At 40.3% G+C, this 19017-nt stretch overlaps 1 protein-coding gene across 5 annotated transcripts in view; it reads right to left on the reverse strand.

Moving 5' to 3' along the window:
• The window catches only part of ITPR1 (inositol 1,4,5-trisphosphate receptor type 1), a 330213-nt gene that overhangs the window by 122036 nt on the left and 189160 nt on the right, over positions 1-19017 (reverse strand). For all 5 annotated transcript variants that reach the window (XM_039240300.1, XM_039240303.1, XM_039240301.1 and 2 more), the window contains 5 exons: positions 18184-18312; positions 13413-13533; positions 10761-10945; positions 6587-6735; positions 5521-5632 (listed from right to left, as the gene is read on the reverse strand). In XM_039240300.1, coding sequence (XP_039096231.1) covers positions 5521-5632; positions 6587-6735; positions 10761-10945; positions 13413-13533; positions 18184-18312 — 696 coding nt within the window. The remainder of the gene's footprint in view (positions 1-5520; positions 5633-6586; positions 6736-10760; positions 10946-13412; positions 13534-18183; positions 18313-19017) is intronic.

The following is a 19017-nucleotide window of genomic DNA, read 5'->3' on the forward strand; positions in this document are numbered from 1 at the left end:
GTTAGATGGCGACCATCTCAAGGGGTGCAGGCACTTGGGGCATTAACTACCACAGCTCACGGTGACATCTGCTCTCGGCCCCACTGCCCAGAACAGACAGGCAGGACGCTGCCCCACCGTGTTCACATGCCGAGTAACAAACCTCATGGGTCACTTAACCAACAGCTCAGAGGTGCACCTTTCCTTTCTCTTGCACAGGTAAAAACTCAAACTGAGCTGTGAGCAAGGGCAAATTGCCCAATCGAGAACCATGTTCTTTCAGAAGAGGATGGGAAAGAGGAGAGCCAAACACTACAGCTGATCAACTCAGCTTAGGAGAAAATTCTTTCTTTCCATTCATTTTACCATTCAGGAGGAACCTGGGGTCTAAACTGCATTTGAGCTAAATCGGAACCAGGTTCAATTTCAGCAAATAGTATAGATGACATAGTCTAAGACCAGAAGCTCTATATTCCGGTACTACTGATTATTGAAAAAGAAATGTTTTCCCCCCAAAGATGATTAGAGCCAACTCAAGTGATATTAGTTAACAAGTAAATTATTTATTAGCATCAAGTTCAAGAAAAAGAAAACAGAGCATTAATCACAAGTGTGCTTAAGGGGGGAGTGATCCGAGTTATTTTTACTATGCTTTGTTAATAATACATTTGCAGATTTCAGGTTCTATTAGAAACCCTGACATACTTTATTCACCTAGAGAAAAGAAGCATTGGTAAATTACCAAGTACTGCCAATTAGTATGAAATGAAAACCCTGACATTACTTGAGGTCAAAAACTCTCTGGTAGTAGAAGAACTACTATTATTCAGAAGACGAAATATTTTATTTTTTAAAAGTGTTTATTTATTTATTTTGAGAGAGAGAGAGAGAGAGAGAGAAAGAAAGAGTGAGGAGAGTGAGGATCCCAAGCAGGTTCTATGTTGTCAGCACAGAGCCCAATGTAGGGCTCAGTCTTACAAACTGTGAGATCATGACCTGAGCCAAAATCAAGAGTCAGACGTTTAACCCTTTGAGCCACCCAGGGACCCTGAAAAATAGATTTTAAATAAGTTCTGAGATATGCTTTTATATTCATTGTTGGCCTCTGAATTTCTCTGCAAGCTCTTTGACTAATAAGAAACTTACAGTAGACTACAGAGGAGCCAATGTGTAACACAGTACATATGTTTTAGTGTCATATGGGTCTAGGGGGCTTTTAGATGTTCTTTGAGTTAAAGAGAGATTCAGATTCAATTTTAGAGATGTTTAGCCATGGGAAGCTTTTGCTGTTATTTTTTAAAAATAAAGGTATGGTTTAATTTGTGGAATAAAAGCAGAATTTAGTAGGCATTGCCTACAAAGAGTGGTTGTAAAGTCCGGATACAATTTTACAGTTTATTAACTTTGAATACATAGGATAGCAAGATATTATAAGCACCAGACAAAAACATATTCCATCATTATTTTGGTGATCATTTGTAGTATGTGTTTTATATTTACCACTCTATGAGACAAATATTCATTGCTAGTCCTTAGCATTTCAGAGACATAATAAAGATGGTGTTTTTTTTTTTATTCCTAAAAGATTGTGATTAAATTTTTTGACAGTCTTCTAGCATCCCTGAGCTTAGAATCATTTGTGATAATTCTTGGACAGGCACTTCTCAGGGAGCTGACCAAGACAAGAGGGCTGACCACTGGCTACTTACCAACTGGATGCTTTCTTTTGGGAGCTCAGCAAAACCACAGGTTCTGAATGATTCTGAGACAATCATAATTTGTAAAGCAAGTTGGCATCAAGTGGAGACTGTTTTCAATAGGTGAGAAGTCAGAACTGAGCTGAAGATTAGATATTTAAGTCTTGTGACACGTAGCACAATCAGGGCCATTGCTCCGGGTCATTTACATAATGATGTAACATAACTGAAACTTAAACTTGTGAGAGAACTTCAAATGGTGTCAATCACCAATGATACAGTGGAGAAGAGTGAGGACTCTGAAGTCAGGGTGTTTGTCTCAGTTTGAATTCCTGGCTTCCCCATTATTAGCTGTGTGACCCGAGGCAAGTTTCTGAACCTCTCTGAGCCTAAGTTTTCTCCCCCAATAAATAAATAGAATAAAATAGTTAATAACAATACTGATATCTCTGAGGCTGATATGACATATGGTAAGGGATATGTTTAGTGTAGTGGCCTTTATAAGAAGCCAAAGAATTTTACTGCTATTTAAGACATACTTTAGGACACTAATGGGTATATATGGCATTTAAAAACATAATTCAGTGTTACAGTGATTCTGTTATGTTTTAGTGTACCTGGTAATATGGGTGGCAGTACTCAATGGCTTTTTCCCCCAGGCAAATAGATCCATACAAGCAAGCCAATGTTTCAATGTTTTTTGTTTTTTTTTAAACAGAATAATGAAAATCTCAACTTTCATTTTTACCTGGGACTTTGACAATACTAAATGTTGAATGAAAATGTAGAGATTAGGGCCCTGGGTGGCTTAGTCAGTTAAGCTTCTGACTTGGGCTCAGGTCATGATCTCATGGTTCATGAGTTCAAGCCCCGCATAGGACTCTGTGCTGACAGCTCAGAGCCTGGAGCCTGCTTCAGATTCTGTGTCTCCCTCTTTCTCTGCCTCTCCCCTGCTTGTGCTCTGTCTCTCTCTCTGTCTCAAAAATAAACATTTAAAAAAGTTAAAAAAAAAAAAAAACTAAAAAAGAAAATGTAGAGATGAATAGAGGCATCTATCTCTCATTATCTTTAAGGGTTATGGCTTAGAAGACAAGAAAACTTGGCCCACAGACATGGTAGAAATCACACTGGGGGTGGGAGGAAAGGACAGGGATTCGAGACCCCAGCTTTCAGTTTTGATCCTGTCACACACTTGCCATGTGACCTTAGGAAGCCAGTTCAGCTCTCTGCTATCGCCTTCTTGTCTGCAAAGGGAGGGCTGGACAAGGCAATGCCAGATCAGACTATGGCCACAAAGACTTAGGACAAGGCAGAGAGGCAGAACAATTCTGCATATCCCAGAAGAGTGTTAGTCATGGGACAAATTCCACTTAAGAGACAACTAATAGGAAAATTGGGCCAGGAAGACGGAAATGACCTCACACTTGCCCTTGTGCCCTGAGCATCCAGTCCAAAGAACACCTCATTTATTTTATCAACTAAAGCCAACTGGTTTGCCTGAGAAAGGTTAGTTCTTTGGCTCTGGGTTCCTTCCACCCTTGAAAGAGCTGGCCTGCCGCTTACGTCATGAGTCTTTAGTCAAACAGGGACAGGCAGCAAAACATCAAAACCATTTTCAAAAGCCTTAATAAAACAGGACAAATTTAATACCTACTACTGGATCGAAAGAAACGGAAATAGTTTTGCATCCTCCCCCAACTCTTTAAATTCCATTAATGTGAAGGGGTAAGTCGCATTTTCCCACAAAGCACAGGGCCAGAAGCATTCTAAGTATGTGCTACAGGCATTGAAGCTGTTGACTACCATGGGTTCCTGGAATGTCTTCCTTGGTTGCATGGCATTTCCCACAACTACCTACAGTATTTTCACTTCCTTGAAGGGGAATGACAGCCCTCAACCGGACTGCAAAGACTTGCCATCTTTCCTTTAAGCCTCTCTCTGCTTGGGTGTGGCTAATTTCTTCACCAGCTGAAAAAAGAATGTGTGCCAGGGCCCAAAAAGCTCTTCTCAACTCTGACAATTTACTTTTTCATAGCGACCTCCACCTACTGCCGTCTCAAAGCCCATGGCCTTTATCATTTTCCGTGAGCTTTATACCAGACAACTCTACAACATCTCAGATCCGGTACCTCCCGTGGTCTGTGATGATGGTCTCCCAGTTAGCACCAGCAGGCAGGGAAAGCCAGTGGGTAAGCTTACCTTCCACACAGCCAAAACACCCTGACATACTTAGCTGCCAAGTAACAGATTCGACTCCTAGCTTTTCTACTTTCCGTGGTATAAAAAAGAAAACTTCAGAGAAATGGAAGTATAGTCACAATTTGTAACATTCGTGGGAGTAGAGACACCAAGTTTACTATAAAAATCTCAGTCACAGAGATGAACAGATATTCCAAAGAAGAGAAAACTGGTCTCCACCTTTAAAATCAAGTTTTATGCCCCCAGAGCTACAAATATATCATAGCTGGTTATGGCCCTTTTGGTGGATTTTATCTTATTATGAAGAGTGTATTTCTGTAACTAGAATTATATTTTTAAAAATTTCTTAAAGCTCACTCTAAGAAAAATAAAGATCTTGTGAAAAAAATGCTGTTAGTTCTGCCTATTCTTTCTTCTTCTCTTTTTAGTGCAAGACCTACCTAGGTGCCTATACAGGTGTTTGTATCAACAGGACATCCATCATTTCTCATCTGTACGACGGTTCTTCACTTCTATCATTCATATTTATAAACTCTTTTCTAGCAGGTTTCCACCACAAAATTCCTGAGTTATAGACACTTATTTGCTCATTAGTCAACATTCATTCACCTTTTAATTTATGTATTTTAAAAATTGAGTGACATTTAAAAGCTGTGTGATCTGGGAACAGTGAAGGAATATATACTGCTAAATGGCTTGTGTACTTTGCTGTTTTATTTTCTTATCTAAAGATTTTCATATGTGAAATGACTCTAATATTTACATTAGATATTGTTTAGCTTAGAAATCAGGATCCCTGCAGGCGTCTAGGAATAATCTGGTCATCACCATCTACTTTCAAAAAGAAAGCTGTAATTTAATTATTATGGCTTCTTCACAGATAGGAATCAATGAGTTACTGTGTTTTTTGAGAAATCAATGACTTCAGTCGACTTACCAACTCAGAAAATGCTGCTAAAGTGGCTTAGAGATAATTAGTGACATATTACCTTCAAATGAAAACTGGTTAGATTTTAAACTGAGGCCCCAATTTTTTTTTTAGTGAGGGGTGGAGGGGGAGAGAAAGGAGGCACAATGAGATTGTTTTTATCCTGTTCACTGAATCAAAATCTAAACTGAGGAATGGTCTCTGCACACTCTTGCTCACTGCCTATGCCAAGAAGTATTCTGTTCCAGGGATTGCCCATTTCCCAATGTGAGCTAGAAATGGTGATGTGCGTGCCTGCTTTAATTCCAGTTAGAACTAGAGGGAGTTTCTTAGCACACTGCAAGGATTGTCCAACATCTCCCCAGGAAGAAGCAAGTAAACCCACAGGTATGCTTAGCTGGATCCCAAAACTCAGGAATGCACTCGGGGATACAGAAGAGGTGTCTGCATTCTCATTGGGAATTTAGATGAAAAGTCTTATTGCTATTTCCCTGACATTAGATTCACTATGTGGTGAGCAGCCTTTACGACAACTAAATACATGTGCCTTTATAAAGAGAAGGAATATGATTTAGCTACCTTTCGTGACAGGATAACTGGCTTTAAAAAAGTTAGCCCCTCAGTCAGTAAACCTGAACTGCAGTGGATTTCTATTTCATGCTCCCATGCCAATTTCATATGAAAACACTATTTTAACAAGAAAATAAAATTCAGTACCTTTTCACCATAGCCTCTATCTTTGGTCATCATTTCTCTGAGAGTCTGTAGGACCTTAATGCAGAGTTTCTCTTCATTCTCCTCTAGCAGCTGTTTAGTATGCTTTATTAACCTGAATTTGGGGGGTGGGGAGGGGAAACCATGCATTAAGTCCCTGAAATGATATTTAAATTAAACAAGCAAACAAACGAAAAAAAAACAAAACACTTCACAAACAACTTATTGTAACTAGGCAGTAAATGAACAAATATTTATCAAGGACTCCCAGGTTAAACACGCTTGGCCATTCACTGTAGCGAGAACAGCCAGTTAGTGTCTCAATGGCGACACCTGCTGGTCAGTAACAGCAAAAAGGCTCACAAAGCAGAAGTCTACCACACAGGATAGATTACAGGGAGAAGAGAAATAGGACAGAGTCCGCTCAAACTTGTTTATAGAGTGCAGCTCTTTATCCACTGAGGAGTGCCAGTTACATGGGTAAAATGTAAAGTATAAGAAACCTCATGAGGATGATCGTTAAGACAAAAAAACACCGTTGCTTTACCTATAGTCTTGTCCTTTGAGGAGCCCAGGAAAGTACCAAACTCAGAGGCAGAGCCAACTCTCAAGTTAAACAACCAACTAAATTTAGTGGTAAAAACCAGATGGAGATTTCTGGTCATGAAAACTGTTGTTTAGATAATACTTAGGCATAACCTAAGCAACAACAAAGGTGTTAGGTAAAGGCCGTGGGGTCCTAGTACATCTGAGCTTTTTAAGGGCTGCAGGGTCACAACTTTTCTGCATCTATAACGCAACGAATGGTGGGCACTCTGTCAGTTCTTGTGCGATGGAAGACCAATGACTGGGCACGCGGGTGAAAAGAGACACTGTCACCAAAACAAGTGTCAGGAAGTACAACCGAACCTACAAACTTACTGTGGAGGGGTCAGCATGGGACTCTAACACATGACCTTATACTCATTACAGTAAAAACCCAGGCAAGGGTCTGCTTCTTCATGAACAAGTGCTTTGCCTGGTCAGCAGAGCTCTGCACCAGACCACCCCAGCGCGAGAGGCTGCTTACTTGCAAATGAAGCCACCACTTTCGCATTTTCTTCTGGCATCTGTGTTCTCTGGGAAAAGCAGCTCAGGTCTGTGGAGCACATCCACGAGCACAGATAACTCTGCCTGGACCAGAGGCCTCAGGCGGTCCTCCAGGGCTGAGACAATGTCCTGAAACAGAAAGACAGCCTTGGTGAGCAGCGCAGGCCAGGCTGACTACAGGAGAGTGAGAACATTCACTGCTGACCTCAAAAATGACCACAAGCCAGGCTAGGTTAGAGTATCTTTAGTACTGTCTGGTATTTATCTCAAATGATAAAGGTATCTGAAGCATTAACCCCCTGATGCAGAAAACAAGGGAAGAACAGCCCCACCAGCCCTTCTTTTGAGATGATCCTTATGCTACTCAAGGGATCATTCCACGTGTTTTAAAATATGATGCAAAAAAGTACATTCGACCACATGGAAAAATGTCTATAATGAGTGTAAAAAATGGTTAAATAATAGCATGGACTATACGATCTGATTTTCTATAAACAACATCAATATCTAAAGGATATGTACCAAATATCATCAAAATATCACTCCTGGTTTTCTCTGGGTGGTGGGATCACAAGTGATTCTGATTTTCTTCCATACACAGGTACTTGTAAGTATTGTCAAATTATTTCCAATGAGCATGAATTATTCATATAATAAAAAGTCATACAAAAATGAGAACACAAATGAATGAACATGCTGTATCAACATGCTAAATACATGTACCCCGATAGCATGATGGTCTTCAAATGCAAAACACATAGCTGTAGGAGAGGAAAACAGAGAGAAGTTGAAAGAGCAGCAAAACCAACACAACACCATATAAAGGCAAATGGCAGGAAACAGATGAGAAATTATCTTCAAAAGATGCTACAGTCTGCTGGATGGCTTGCTAACTCAGAACCTAACTAGAAGCATGCTGGCTAAGATAGGGGCTGAAGACATCATGTTGGACAATATTACGAGGGCCTAGTTAACCAAGGAGATTTGCGTGGGAAAGGCCACTTAAATTGTATCCAACTCAACTGGACACCCAAATTTCATAGGCAATGGTCAATGAAGAATTGATTTCTCTTCTACCCAAAAACTAAATCTAAAACATGTGAATTTTATTTATTTTATATTTAAGAAAATTTGTAATCACTCAATAATATTGAGGATGCATACAGAATGTATGAATCAAATTATTTCTTGGGGGGAGGGCATTTTTCCCAGCAAAATTAAGAGTACACTGCAACACCCTTTAATTTATACTGACATTCACAGCACAGACAAAATAAGGGTCAGTTTTGCAAAATTCTCTCAGTTTCCCATACAGTCTGAAAGCTTCCCAAAGTTCTCTTCTTTAGTAGTTACTGGTCCTAACCCTGGCAAATCTTTGTCTACAGCATTTGCAGGGGATCCAAGTAGTTACTCAACATTGTATTCATAAAATCCTGCATCTTTTGCAAGGTTTGAACTTTACATTGCAATTGATTTGCATTGTATTGTCAAATGTTTTAACAGTGAGCAATCGAGGAGAGACCAACAGACAAGGATGGCAAAGCGATGTGCAGGGAAAGATGCTGGTGTTAAGTGAGGGGGATGTCTCAATGGGGATTAATAATATAAGCAGTCCACAAGTGAATGGTCTTACATTGATAACTATATGATAACTGTGGCGGTCCTAGACAATCTTGTACCTACAGGGACTCATTAGATAAATCATTAGATAATGAAGACCCTTCCAGCCACTAGCCAAGCCTTGATAACAAGCATTGGCTAGGCATAGGGATTTTATTTTATTCCCCAAAAGTATGTATAATAAACCCAAGAAGAGCACAAAAAAAAACACCAAAAACTGGTCTGTTTGGCTGTAGATAATTTAATTTGTTTGAAGAGGCAAAAAAAGTCTTGTGCACTCAAACAATTATGAATCTATAATACCCTTCCCCTTGAAAAACATAGTGGAGTGAAGAAACACTCTATTTGGAACCAAATTATCTTTAAGAACTGGGTCTGTTACAGTGTGGCTAAAATTCTTTCCTTGACTTAAGAATCCCTTCCTAACTCCCCAGCCCCATGGGCTCCAGCCAAATTAACCTTCCTTTGGTCTCTGAGTGCACCACATTTTGTCCCGTATAATATTCTTTTCACATGCTGTTTCCCTCCCTTCTAGTTCTTTAAGCAAGTCCTACATTCCTCTGATCTTGGATCAAATGTCACTCCTCAGCAATGCCTTCCCGGATCACCATCCCAGCTGTGGGCATGATTAGGTTCCTTATAAATCCTTCTGTAGTACTACTCACTTCCCTGCAACATGGTCTCTCTTGCCATTTTACTTTCACCTGGGTGATTAGCTGACTAATGTCTGTCTCCCTTCCAAAACTTGAGAATCTATGAAGGCAAAGATCATTTGTGGTTTTACTCACCATTGTATCCCAGTGCCTAGCATGAGTGGGGCTGATACATGAATCTTTAGGCAGGTTACGTAACCTCAGAGATTTATTTTATCTAATGATTATTGTTACAATAATCACAGAAATGATAGTAACAGTAATAATCATAACGGCAGTTGCCATTGATCAAGTGCTCACTACGTGCCAGGCTCTGTTCTATGTGGTTTATGTGTACTTTATTTTCCAAAGATGGCCACCACAATATATCTTATCTTGCACGTTTTTCTTACACTGTGTCACTGACATTCTTCCCATCGAATGGTGGTCTAATGTCCCCTTCCCTTGAACCTCAGGTAGACACTTGTGACTGCCTTGACCAATAAAAACTGACAGAAGTGATGCTATATGATTTCTGAAACCATGTCATAAAAGGCAATGCAGCTTTCACTTGTCTCTCCCTAAAGACGTTCATCTTGGACTCAGCCGTCATGTTGTGAGAAAGGGCAGACCACATGGGGAGACTACAGGTGGGTGTTTCAGTTGACACCTCCAGCTGGGGTCCCAACATCTACAGCCAAACATGTGCAAAGGTTCAAGATGAGTCCAACCACAGATGCCATCTGACCGTGACTACATTCAAAACTGAAGCAAGACACCTTACTGAGCCCAGTCAACCACTAAGCAGACCAAGAGAATGAAAAAAACTGGTGTGATCTGTAAGGCAGGCACAGATAACTGAAGCATGTTATCAATGCTTGTGATCTTTACATGAACCCTGTGGTAGGTGTTACTATTATGCTGTCTTATAAACAAGGAAATTGAGCCACAGACAGTGAAGTAACCTTCCCAAGGATACACCATTTCTAGGCAATGGGGTCAGAATTTGACCCTATGCACTGGCCTGAGATCATACTCTTAGCTGCCGCAGCAGGCTCATTTGAAGCATCTTAGACTTTCCGACTATGGCCCATGCTCTACCTATGAGAGAATTGCTCGAGGTACTTGTGTAAAGAGGATGTTAGTGTTATGATGTAGGTTTAAGTGTTTCACATGCACCTAATATTCAATACTCTCCCCTTAACAAAGGGACAGATCTCTTCATAGGTGCTAAGAAAAAATTTAGGTACAATTTAGTAATGGTTTTATTCTCATTTGAGTCATTCTGATAGAAAACTCTCCTCTTGGGCACTATTATACTTGTTTACCTGCTGACTCAAGATGCTAAATATCCAGAGAGACTTAAAATAAAATGGAGCCCTTATGCCCTTATTCTGAGTACCTTTTATAATACTTAACTATTCCTTCCTAAAAAGAGCAGTCCCCATTCTTCATAAAGAAATCTGCTAACCTAGGGCCACCTGGGTAGCTCAGTTAAGCATCTGAGATTCAAGTCAGGTCATGATCTCTTGGTTCCATAGGTTCAAGCCCATACTGGGACCTGCACTGACAGTGTGGGGGCTGATTGGGATTCTCTTTCTCCTCTGTCTCTGCCCCTATCCCACTTATATTCTCTCAAAATAAATAAACTTAAAAAAAAAAAGAAACCTGTCAATCTGTGAAAAACCTTTAAAGATCATGACTTTGTCAGGAGCCTTCCTCTTCCCAAGTAGCCTTGCATTCTTGGTCCTACAAACGTTACGGTGCGTGACTAGCCATTTACATGCTGACATCTCTCTATGGCCAATCTTCGATTTTCTCTGGCTCATGGAACCAAACCGCTTTATGGGAACTACCTCAGACCTGTTGCAGGTTCACTCCTCTCTCCAGGCCAGGCATTACCTGCAATCTCTCAATGATATTCCGGTAGTCTCTGGAAGCCGCCAGAACAGAGTCTCTGCGAGCCGCATTGCGGGCGGTCAGTCGCCAGTTCATCGCAGTTTTCTGTACAATGTTGTGGGACTTCAGGAAGAGGTTGTTGACTTGGCTGTCCAGGTCCACAGGAATAGCGATGGCCCGGCTCTTGGCTACATAGAAGAAAGATGACTCATGAGCCTCCAACTCGCACGGGAGATGCCTTAAAGACAGACTTAACTCCCTCCACCAACCCTTACACAGAGTCTTCCATGCCTGTAATAGGTCACGTGCATGCTAGTGAGTGTGAACGTTGAGGAGCTCAAATGAACTTTGACATTCTTAGGTCAGGGCTTTTCAATATGAATTCTGGGGGACAGTAGCTCTGAGGTATGTTAAAATGTTCTAAGGTCAAAGTTCAGGCAAGTCACAGTTAAACTTTACTGGGTTTCCTCAGTGAATGGCATCTTAAGGTCTTCCATGTTCTTCATATATTTTCAGAATTATAAAGAAAGGGAATTCATTTGGCCAACAAACTATTTTTCCAAAAATTCTCTCTCAGTGGTGTTCTATACAATAATCTATGAAATGCCAATTTAAGCCAAACATAAAACAAAAGATAATATTTATAATCACATAAGCTATTCTTTCTGTTTAGGCCCTTCTCTTTCCCTCTTAAAAAACAAAAACAAAAACAAAAAAACCCCTCCAGTCTAATCATGATAAAACTGACAATTAAGTCCACAAGCGGGGATATTCTATAGGACTGAGAAACTGTTGTAGACCAGAGGGGGCTGGGGAAGCATCACAACTAAATGCAACATGGCAGCCTAGATTGAATCCTAGAATAATTTTTTTTTCATTAATGGAAAAAGTAGTGCCAAATCTGGAGTTTAGTTCATAGCTATGGGCCAACATCAGTTTCATAGGTGGGACAGACATACCCCAGTGATTTAAGATACTGACAGTGGGGGTAAACTGGGTGAGGGGTACATGGGAATGGTGTGTGTTGTCTTTGCAACTTTCCTATAAACATAAAACTATTTCAAAATAAAAAGTTTAAACTTTTTAAAAAGGAACATAACTAACAATCCTTTTTTTCATTATGAAAAATCCAACAACTTCCAAAAAACAAGACAACTATTTCACGTCTTCAATGCTTCCTAAGACCAGAAGCAAAGAAGGTGTTCTGTTATCTGTATCTAATTGTAAAAACAACTCTGGCATTCTAGAAGAAGCAATCTTAGAAGCAAAAGTTTAAATCCCATTTTAAAAGAAAAACAAAAAAACCCACACAAAACAAAACACATTTTGGGGCAAGAAATCATCAGCCAATCAACAAATTTCTAACAGTTTAATATGCCAAGTAAGAAATATGGGGGGGAAATATGAGTAATATCAAGAACAGGATGTACAGCATACACTCAGCTAAAAACTATGTGCCTTATATACTCCTTTTCAAGATGAACCATGAAAATAGTCAACTTTGGGTATGATTTCAGTCAGGAGAAGGTATTTCCCAAGGGACAGAAGTCTGAGTTCCTGGATTGAGTGTGCTGTGTTTTCCTGCCCTGCCGTTTTGCTGACATAAACCCCATTTGGCTTTTCTCCTCACTGCCAAAACTATTAAAACATTTCATCTCCCTAATGAGTGTTGAGCTAGTGAACTCAGCAATCTGCCCAAATTTCAACTGAGAGTTTCACGATGCATAATCCTATGTGGGCAGAGAACAGGATTTTGGGGATATGGTCTCAGAGCCTCAGATCTGAGCTATCGCAACATGAACCTATAATGTTCACACTTCCAAAAGCTTCATCTCTTATCGTGAGACAGTACTGCACAAATAGTAAAAAGACACCAATATCTACCACAGGACAGTCAAGGAAATCAGGAAGGGATGACTGAAATCAAGCAAGAAACCCTAATTAACACAATCTGTATTTGCTGGACAAGCTACGCAATAGTCTAAGAACCCTACGTGCCTCTTGTGCTGCCTGCCTGCAGGGCTGTAAAGAGATAGCTCTTCATAAATTTAGGCACAAAGACAGCCCCTTGCTTCACATTTATGAAGGGGAGCAGGGCCAAGTCACAGAGTCTGATAAAGTCAGGGTAAAGGGAGCAGTCATTTTCAGAGCTGCCAGAGAGATGACAAGTGAGGGCCAGGGAAGAGGGAATGGAAAACCATTTAACGTTGACAGGCAATAGGGAGCAGTATACCTTTTGTGAAAAACGGTGCCCTCTGGGATTGGGTGTGCGCTTTGCAGGGGAAAAAAAAAGTTCCCATGTGGTCAAATATACTTACTGGAGTAGAGAAATTAGTTTCTTGAGAGGGACTTCCCAGGGCCTTGAATAAGCTTGTGTGCACTGTGACTTGCCAAGAGTCGCCTAACATTTAAGCATGCACCTTTATTTTTCAAAGCCTCTTTCTTTGGGACTTACTGGCTCTTCACTTTGGCTTGGTTGATGAAACAAGGTAAGAGTTAGCTATCAAGAAGACCTCTATTCCTATTCTGCCTCTGCCAATTTCCTGTGTGTGAAACTTTAGAAGGGCTACCAAAGTGCTCAATAAAATGGTGGCTTTTATTGCTGTTAGGTAATTCATTGTCATCATGTTACTCCGAGCTGCAATGATAGCTTACCTACATCAGAGAGCACCCGAATACAGCTCTCCACAGAGGCTTTTTGGCTCGGCATTAACCAGTTGCAGTGGTAAACCCTGAACACACCTTGTAGCAGCTGCACAAAGACAGGCTGGCGAGTCTGCAAGGAAGAGAGGCCAAGAGACAGGTGGTATGACTTTTCTGTAGATCACCGATACGCTGATGAGAAACAGATATTGTATTGCACTGTGAGTTAATGGTAATGGACCCTTTGCAAGACTGAGAATGAACCCTTTGCAAGAGTGAGAAGGGGTGACTGGTTATGAGCAGGATTCCACAAGTCGCCTAGCCAAAGGAGGAAAAAATTTAAAGCATTTTAAGGCCATGTACAAACTTGACACCATTCAAGTTTGACCACAAGAATGAACAGTGGAATCAATGTCAGCAAACTTGTATTCCTGTCCAGTTACCAACTAGTTATTTGACTTGAGGCAAATTAGTTCACATCTCTGAGCTTTAACTTCATCCAATACATAAAATAAGTGGTTGAGGCAGAATAACCCAAAGTTCTTTCCAGATATTACATTCTATACATAGAACCTCTGGTTTTGATTAGCAAAAACAAACTGATAAGTGGATCTCGCCAAGAATGCTTACTTATTTCTAGCAGTGTCTTCCATGATATAAGCAGGATAGAATTCAGCTGTTATATTTTATAAGTATTCATTTACTACAGATGAATCCTGGGAAGTTAACTACATGATAGGATTTATTCTATGACAGTATAAATTTGTGCTCTTTTAAAATAAAAGAACTCAAATATTTACTTAATCAGTTTGATGGTGATTTCTGAATGAATTTCAAAGTTATAATTTTGGTCTCTATGCATAGCTACCTGGATCGAGGTAGCTTTGGACTTGTTTTTGTTTGTGGGACGAGGACTTGCATAGCCCCTCCAAAAAACATCAGGAGCTAATAAAGAAAAAAAGTAGTGAAACACTCTAGGGAAGTTTCTGAGATGGGAGGAAAAAAGACATGGTGCTAGGGGGAAAAGGAAGTCTATTACAAGAAACCACAACAGGTTAGTAAGAATTTAGAACCTCTTCTCTGAACGTTTGGATAATTTACACTTATTAAGTGTCACATACTTCAAGTGAAACCTCATTGGAGGCCTCAACTAACAATCATATGGCACCCAAATTGCCTTAAGAAATGGAGGCCTAGAAAGGTTAAGAGAAATTATCCAAAAGAACAAGTGGTGCCAGAGCAGTGAGTCGACTTCAGTGCTCTTTCCACTAGGTTCACCTGCAAATCAGAATCTCATTGCTTTCTTCAAGAAGTACTTTCTGTTCTACACCTCACTGCTACCCAGGACAGTAAACTGTGTTACTAATGGAGGATAAGATCATAGAGAGCCTGAGAAATTGGCTGCAAAACCCTGATACTTAGCTCCTGAGCACAACGGTCCCAATGAAAGAAGCCATTTACGGAGAAGACTTCCCACAGGCCAAGTGCTAAGTGCTTTCTGCATATCTCACTGAACCCTTACCATCACCACAGGAGGTAACCAGTGGTATTATCACCTTCCCCACTGCCTAGTATGTGTTAGAGTTGGGACAGGAACCCAACACCCAAACTCAAAGAAAGAAGTATCCTTTGACTAAATTAATTTAATTCAACCAATATTTACTGGGCATTTGCTCTGTTCCCATATCACCTCTGGTTAAAAAGATGAATACATAAGCCAGTGTGACTGCCTCCTAATGACCCAAAGGGCAATCTGGGGCCATGAGCTCACTCAACCTCTCGGACTAAAGAACAAGGCTTCCCATCATCTTCTTTGGAAAATCCTCCCTTCTCTTAGATCCCTGCTTGCTCCCAAATCCCACCCTGCCTGCGTGATAAAGTGAAGACCTTCCTCTGGCTTCTTTTAGATGCTATCTGTAATTATTTGTGCTCTGACCAGTCTCTTCTAGTAAGCCACTTCATTTTTCCGACCATGACTTCAACTAGCAAATGTTTATACCTGGATTCTAACACTCCACTTTCCTGAGCCTCATGGACTCAGTGAATCAGCATCTATGAGGTCCCAAGCACAAAACTAGCTACAAGGGACAGAGCAGTATCCGAGACAACTATGCGCATAAAGCATACCTATGCCCTCCTTGCTACTGTAGCTTGTGGTCATGCAGGGAAAATACAAGATCCTATTTACTAAGCACCTACTCTGTGCCAGGCATTATGCTAGATGTTTCACAAATATTTTCTCTAGTCTTCACGATAATCTGCAAGGTTGATATTACAGCCCTGTTTCAAATATAAGAAAGGTTCTATGCTTGCAAATCGAATCCAACAGCACATAAAAAGAATTATCCACCATGATCAAGTGGGATTCATTCCTGGGTTACAGGATGAATCAACATTCACAAATCAATGTGATACATCGTATCAACAAAAGATAAAAACCATTATGATCCTGTCAATAGATGCAGAAAAAGCATTTGACAAGATACAGCTTCCCTTCTTAATAAAGACCCTTGAGAAAGTCAGTATAGAAGGAACTTACTTAAACATCATAAAAGCCATCTATAAGAAGCCCTCAGCTAACATCATCCTCAATGGGGAAAAACTGAGAGCTTTCCCCCTGAGATCAGGAACACGACAGGGATGTCCACTCTCACCACGCTTGTTTAACATAGTGCTGGAAGTCCTAGCATCAGCCATCAGACAACAAAAGGAAATAAAAGGCATCAAAATTGGCAAAGAAGGAGTCAAATTTTTACTTTTCACAGACGACATGATACTCTACATAGAAAACCCAACAGATTCCACCAGAAGCCTACAAGGATTGATCTATGAATTCAGCAAAGTTGCAGGGTACAAAATCAATGTGCAGAAATCAGTTGCATTTTTATACACCAATAATGAAGCAACAGAAAGAGAAATCAAGAAACTGATCCCATTCACAATTGCACAAAAAAAAACATAAAATACCTAGGAATAAACCTAACCAAAGATATAGGAGATCTGTATGATGAAAACTATAGAAAACTTATGAAGAAGACACAAAGAAATGGAAAAACATTCCATGCTCATGGGTCAGAAGAATAAATATTGTTAAAATGTCATTACTACTCAAAGCAATCTACAAATTCAAGAAAGGTTCTGAAGTTCCATGACCAAGCCAAGTTCACAGAGCTGGTAAGGCAAAGAGTACAGATTTGAAACTAGCTTTATCCTGCCCTCAGCCTCCAAACTTCTATCCCACGGTCCAGCTGCCTCCTGGACATTTCACTGGCAGTAAATAAATAAATAATAAAATAAATGTGACACAGCCAAACCGAAGCTCACTATTTTCCTTCCTCAAATGCTTGGGTTGAAAGAAAAGAAGGAAAAAACCAAACAAACAAGGAAGGCAGCCAGGAAGGAGGTAAAAATCTAGCTGGGGAAATGACGCATATACTTTTCAGCATATAAACAAAATAAGACAGGCCATGAGAACTCCAAAAATAGTATTCCTTGAAAATAAATGCTCTAGAAAGCCATAAAAAAAAAAAAGCTAAAATCCACTTTGGATTTTGTATTCTAAGTCTATATGGACAACTTGGGTCTCACTTGGGACTTACAACATTTATTCTGAAAATTCATCTCTAAGACAATTCCAGCTTATTAGGTGGTCCAAAAATTGGTTTCAGAGTAAGGCAATATGAGGAGTGAGGAGTGACCAAGATGGAAAACCAAAACTCACATTTCTATTTAATGGTTTTCCAATTAATTTGATTGATTTACTTTGACATTTGGGTTTTGCAATACTGTTTTCACAATCCATAGGAGAATGGGCATTGCCATGAGGATTGTCACTCTAAATCACAAAAGAAGCAAGTTCGATCTAAGTAACCAAAGCAGCTTTCCTGGCTGTCTCTCAGCATAATAGTACTTGGTAAAGAACATGTTCTGGCCTCAAGTAACTCATGTGCTTGGGATCCAACCAGTTTCTGCTCCCCAACTACTCAAGAACATGTATAGAGATTCAAAAATAGCATTTGAATTTTGTGATATCTTAGCTTAATTGCTAGCTTTTATAGTTATTTCTAACCAAACAGAAGGTTACCAATAGTCCCTAGGATATGTAACTCACTAAAAATTTCACCATTCAAGTTGCAGAGTCAGAAGAAAGTAGGTTGAAATCATGGTTATGCCACTTAATGGCTGTAACCATGACCTAAGTTATAAAAAGAGGAGTGATATTTCCAAGTCAAAGAATGAAATTATCTCTGATCCATGGATTGAAAACTTTGAAACCGTGTAGTGAGAGCCAGCATGCAGGGCTGCTGCACTGCACAGCCCAGGAGCACCGCGCACCAAGAAGTTCGCTTGCCCGTGATGCTGTGCAACACACCAGCCCTGCAGTCACAGCTTAATGACCCCTCACTCTGGCCATGCAGCACTTCGGATCAACTCTAGGCACACACTTGAGTTAACATGGAGATTTCCAAATGTGTGTTTAAAAAGCGTTAATAACAGGCTAGCACCTACTTAAAAGCTGCTTCTCCTTCTAAGATTGGAAGGGAGGAATCAATAAGACTGATGGGGGAAGAAAAGGTATTTTAAGGAAAAAAGATCAACAATCAATAGAACCATCTGGTAAAGAAAAACATCCTCAGGTGCTTCTTTATCCAAGGGACTCCAGAGAAAGAAACAGATCTTGTATCCATGGAGGTTCATGTACAGCTGCTCACTGCCAAATCAGCACCGACAGCAACTGCTAAAGCTGTGTTGGGTGTGCCCTGCACCCGCTTGTGTCTCTTACCTGCAGGGTGGTGCTCTGGTCAGAGAAGGGAGAACTGAAGAAAGTGGTAACAATACTCATGACAATTTCAGTAACATACTTCTCCAAAATTGAGTCTGCGTGTTTCCTGTCACTTGTGTTGTTACAGGCCTGAAAGGCAAATGGATGCTTTAGACATTACACCCAAACCTGCAGATCAGCTGTAGAATTAAGACCTCTGTAACCACTCCTGCTGATTACCCTTAACAAGTGAAAGTAAAGGCTTGAAATAACAACAAGAATAAATCATGCAGAAAGAGAGGCTGATCAACTCGGGTATCTCAGTATAGACTCATAAAACAAAAATGGTAAGGAACAGGGGCGCCTGGGTGGCTAAGTCGGTTAAGCAGCTGACTTTGGCTCAGGTCATGGTCTCATGATTTGTGGGTTCGAGCCCTGTGTCAGGCTCTGTGCTGACAGCTCAGAGTCTTGAGCCTGTTTCGGATTCTTTGTCTCACTCTCTCTCTCTGCCCCTCCCATGCTCATGCTCTCTCACAAAAATAAACAAACACTAAAAAAAATGTTTTTTTTTTAATCGGTATGGGACCTACAGGGCCATTGCTTCCAAATTCCTAGCTAGTGGGGCAAATCTAACACCTTAAAAGGCAATAAGAGGCATAGTAACTATAGTTGTCTATATTTTCCCCTAAATGTGAACTGCCCTCCTGGTTAAGCCATTCATCTGTTGTAGGCCATGGTTTCCTAATTGATATGATCAAAAGAATCAAATATATCAGGTCCATTGTGTGTGACGTTCTCCAACACTACAATAGTCTTCCATTCAATAAAAATGTTACTGGCATAACATATAAAGTT

The sequence above is a fragment of the Hyaena hyaena genome, unplaced genomic scaffold (genome assembly GCF_003009895.1).
Source record: "Hyaena hyaena isolate Hyena2069 unplaced genomic scaffold, ASM300989v1 scaffold_172, whole genome shotgun sequence".
NCBI lineage: Eukaryota > Metazoa > Chordata > Mammalia > Carnivora > Hyaenidae > Hyaena > Hyaena hyaena.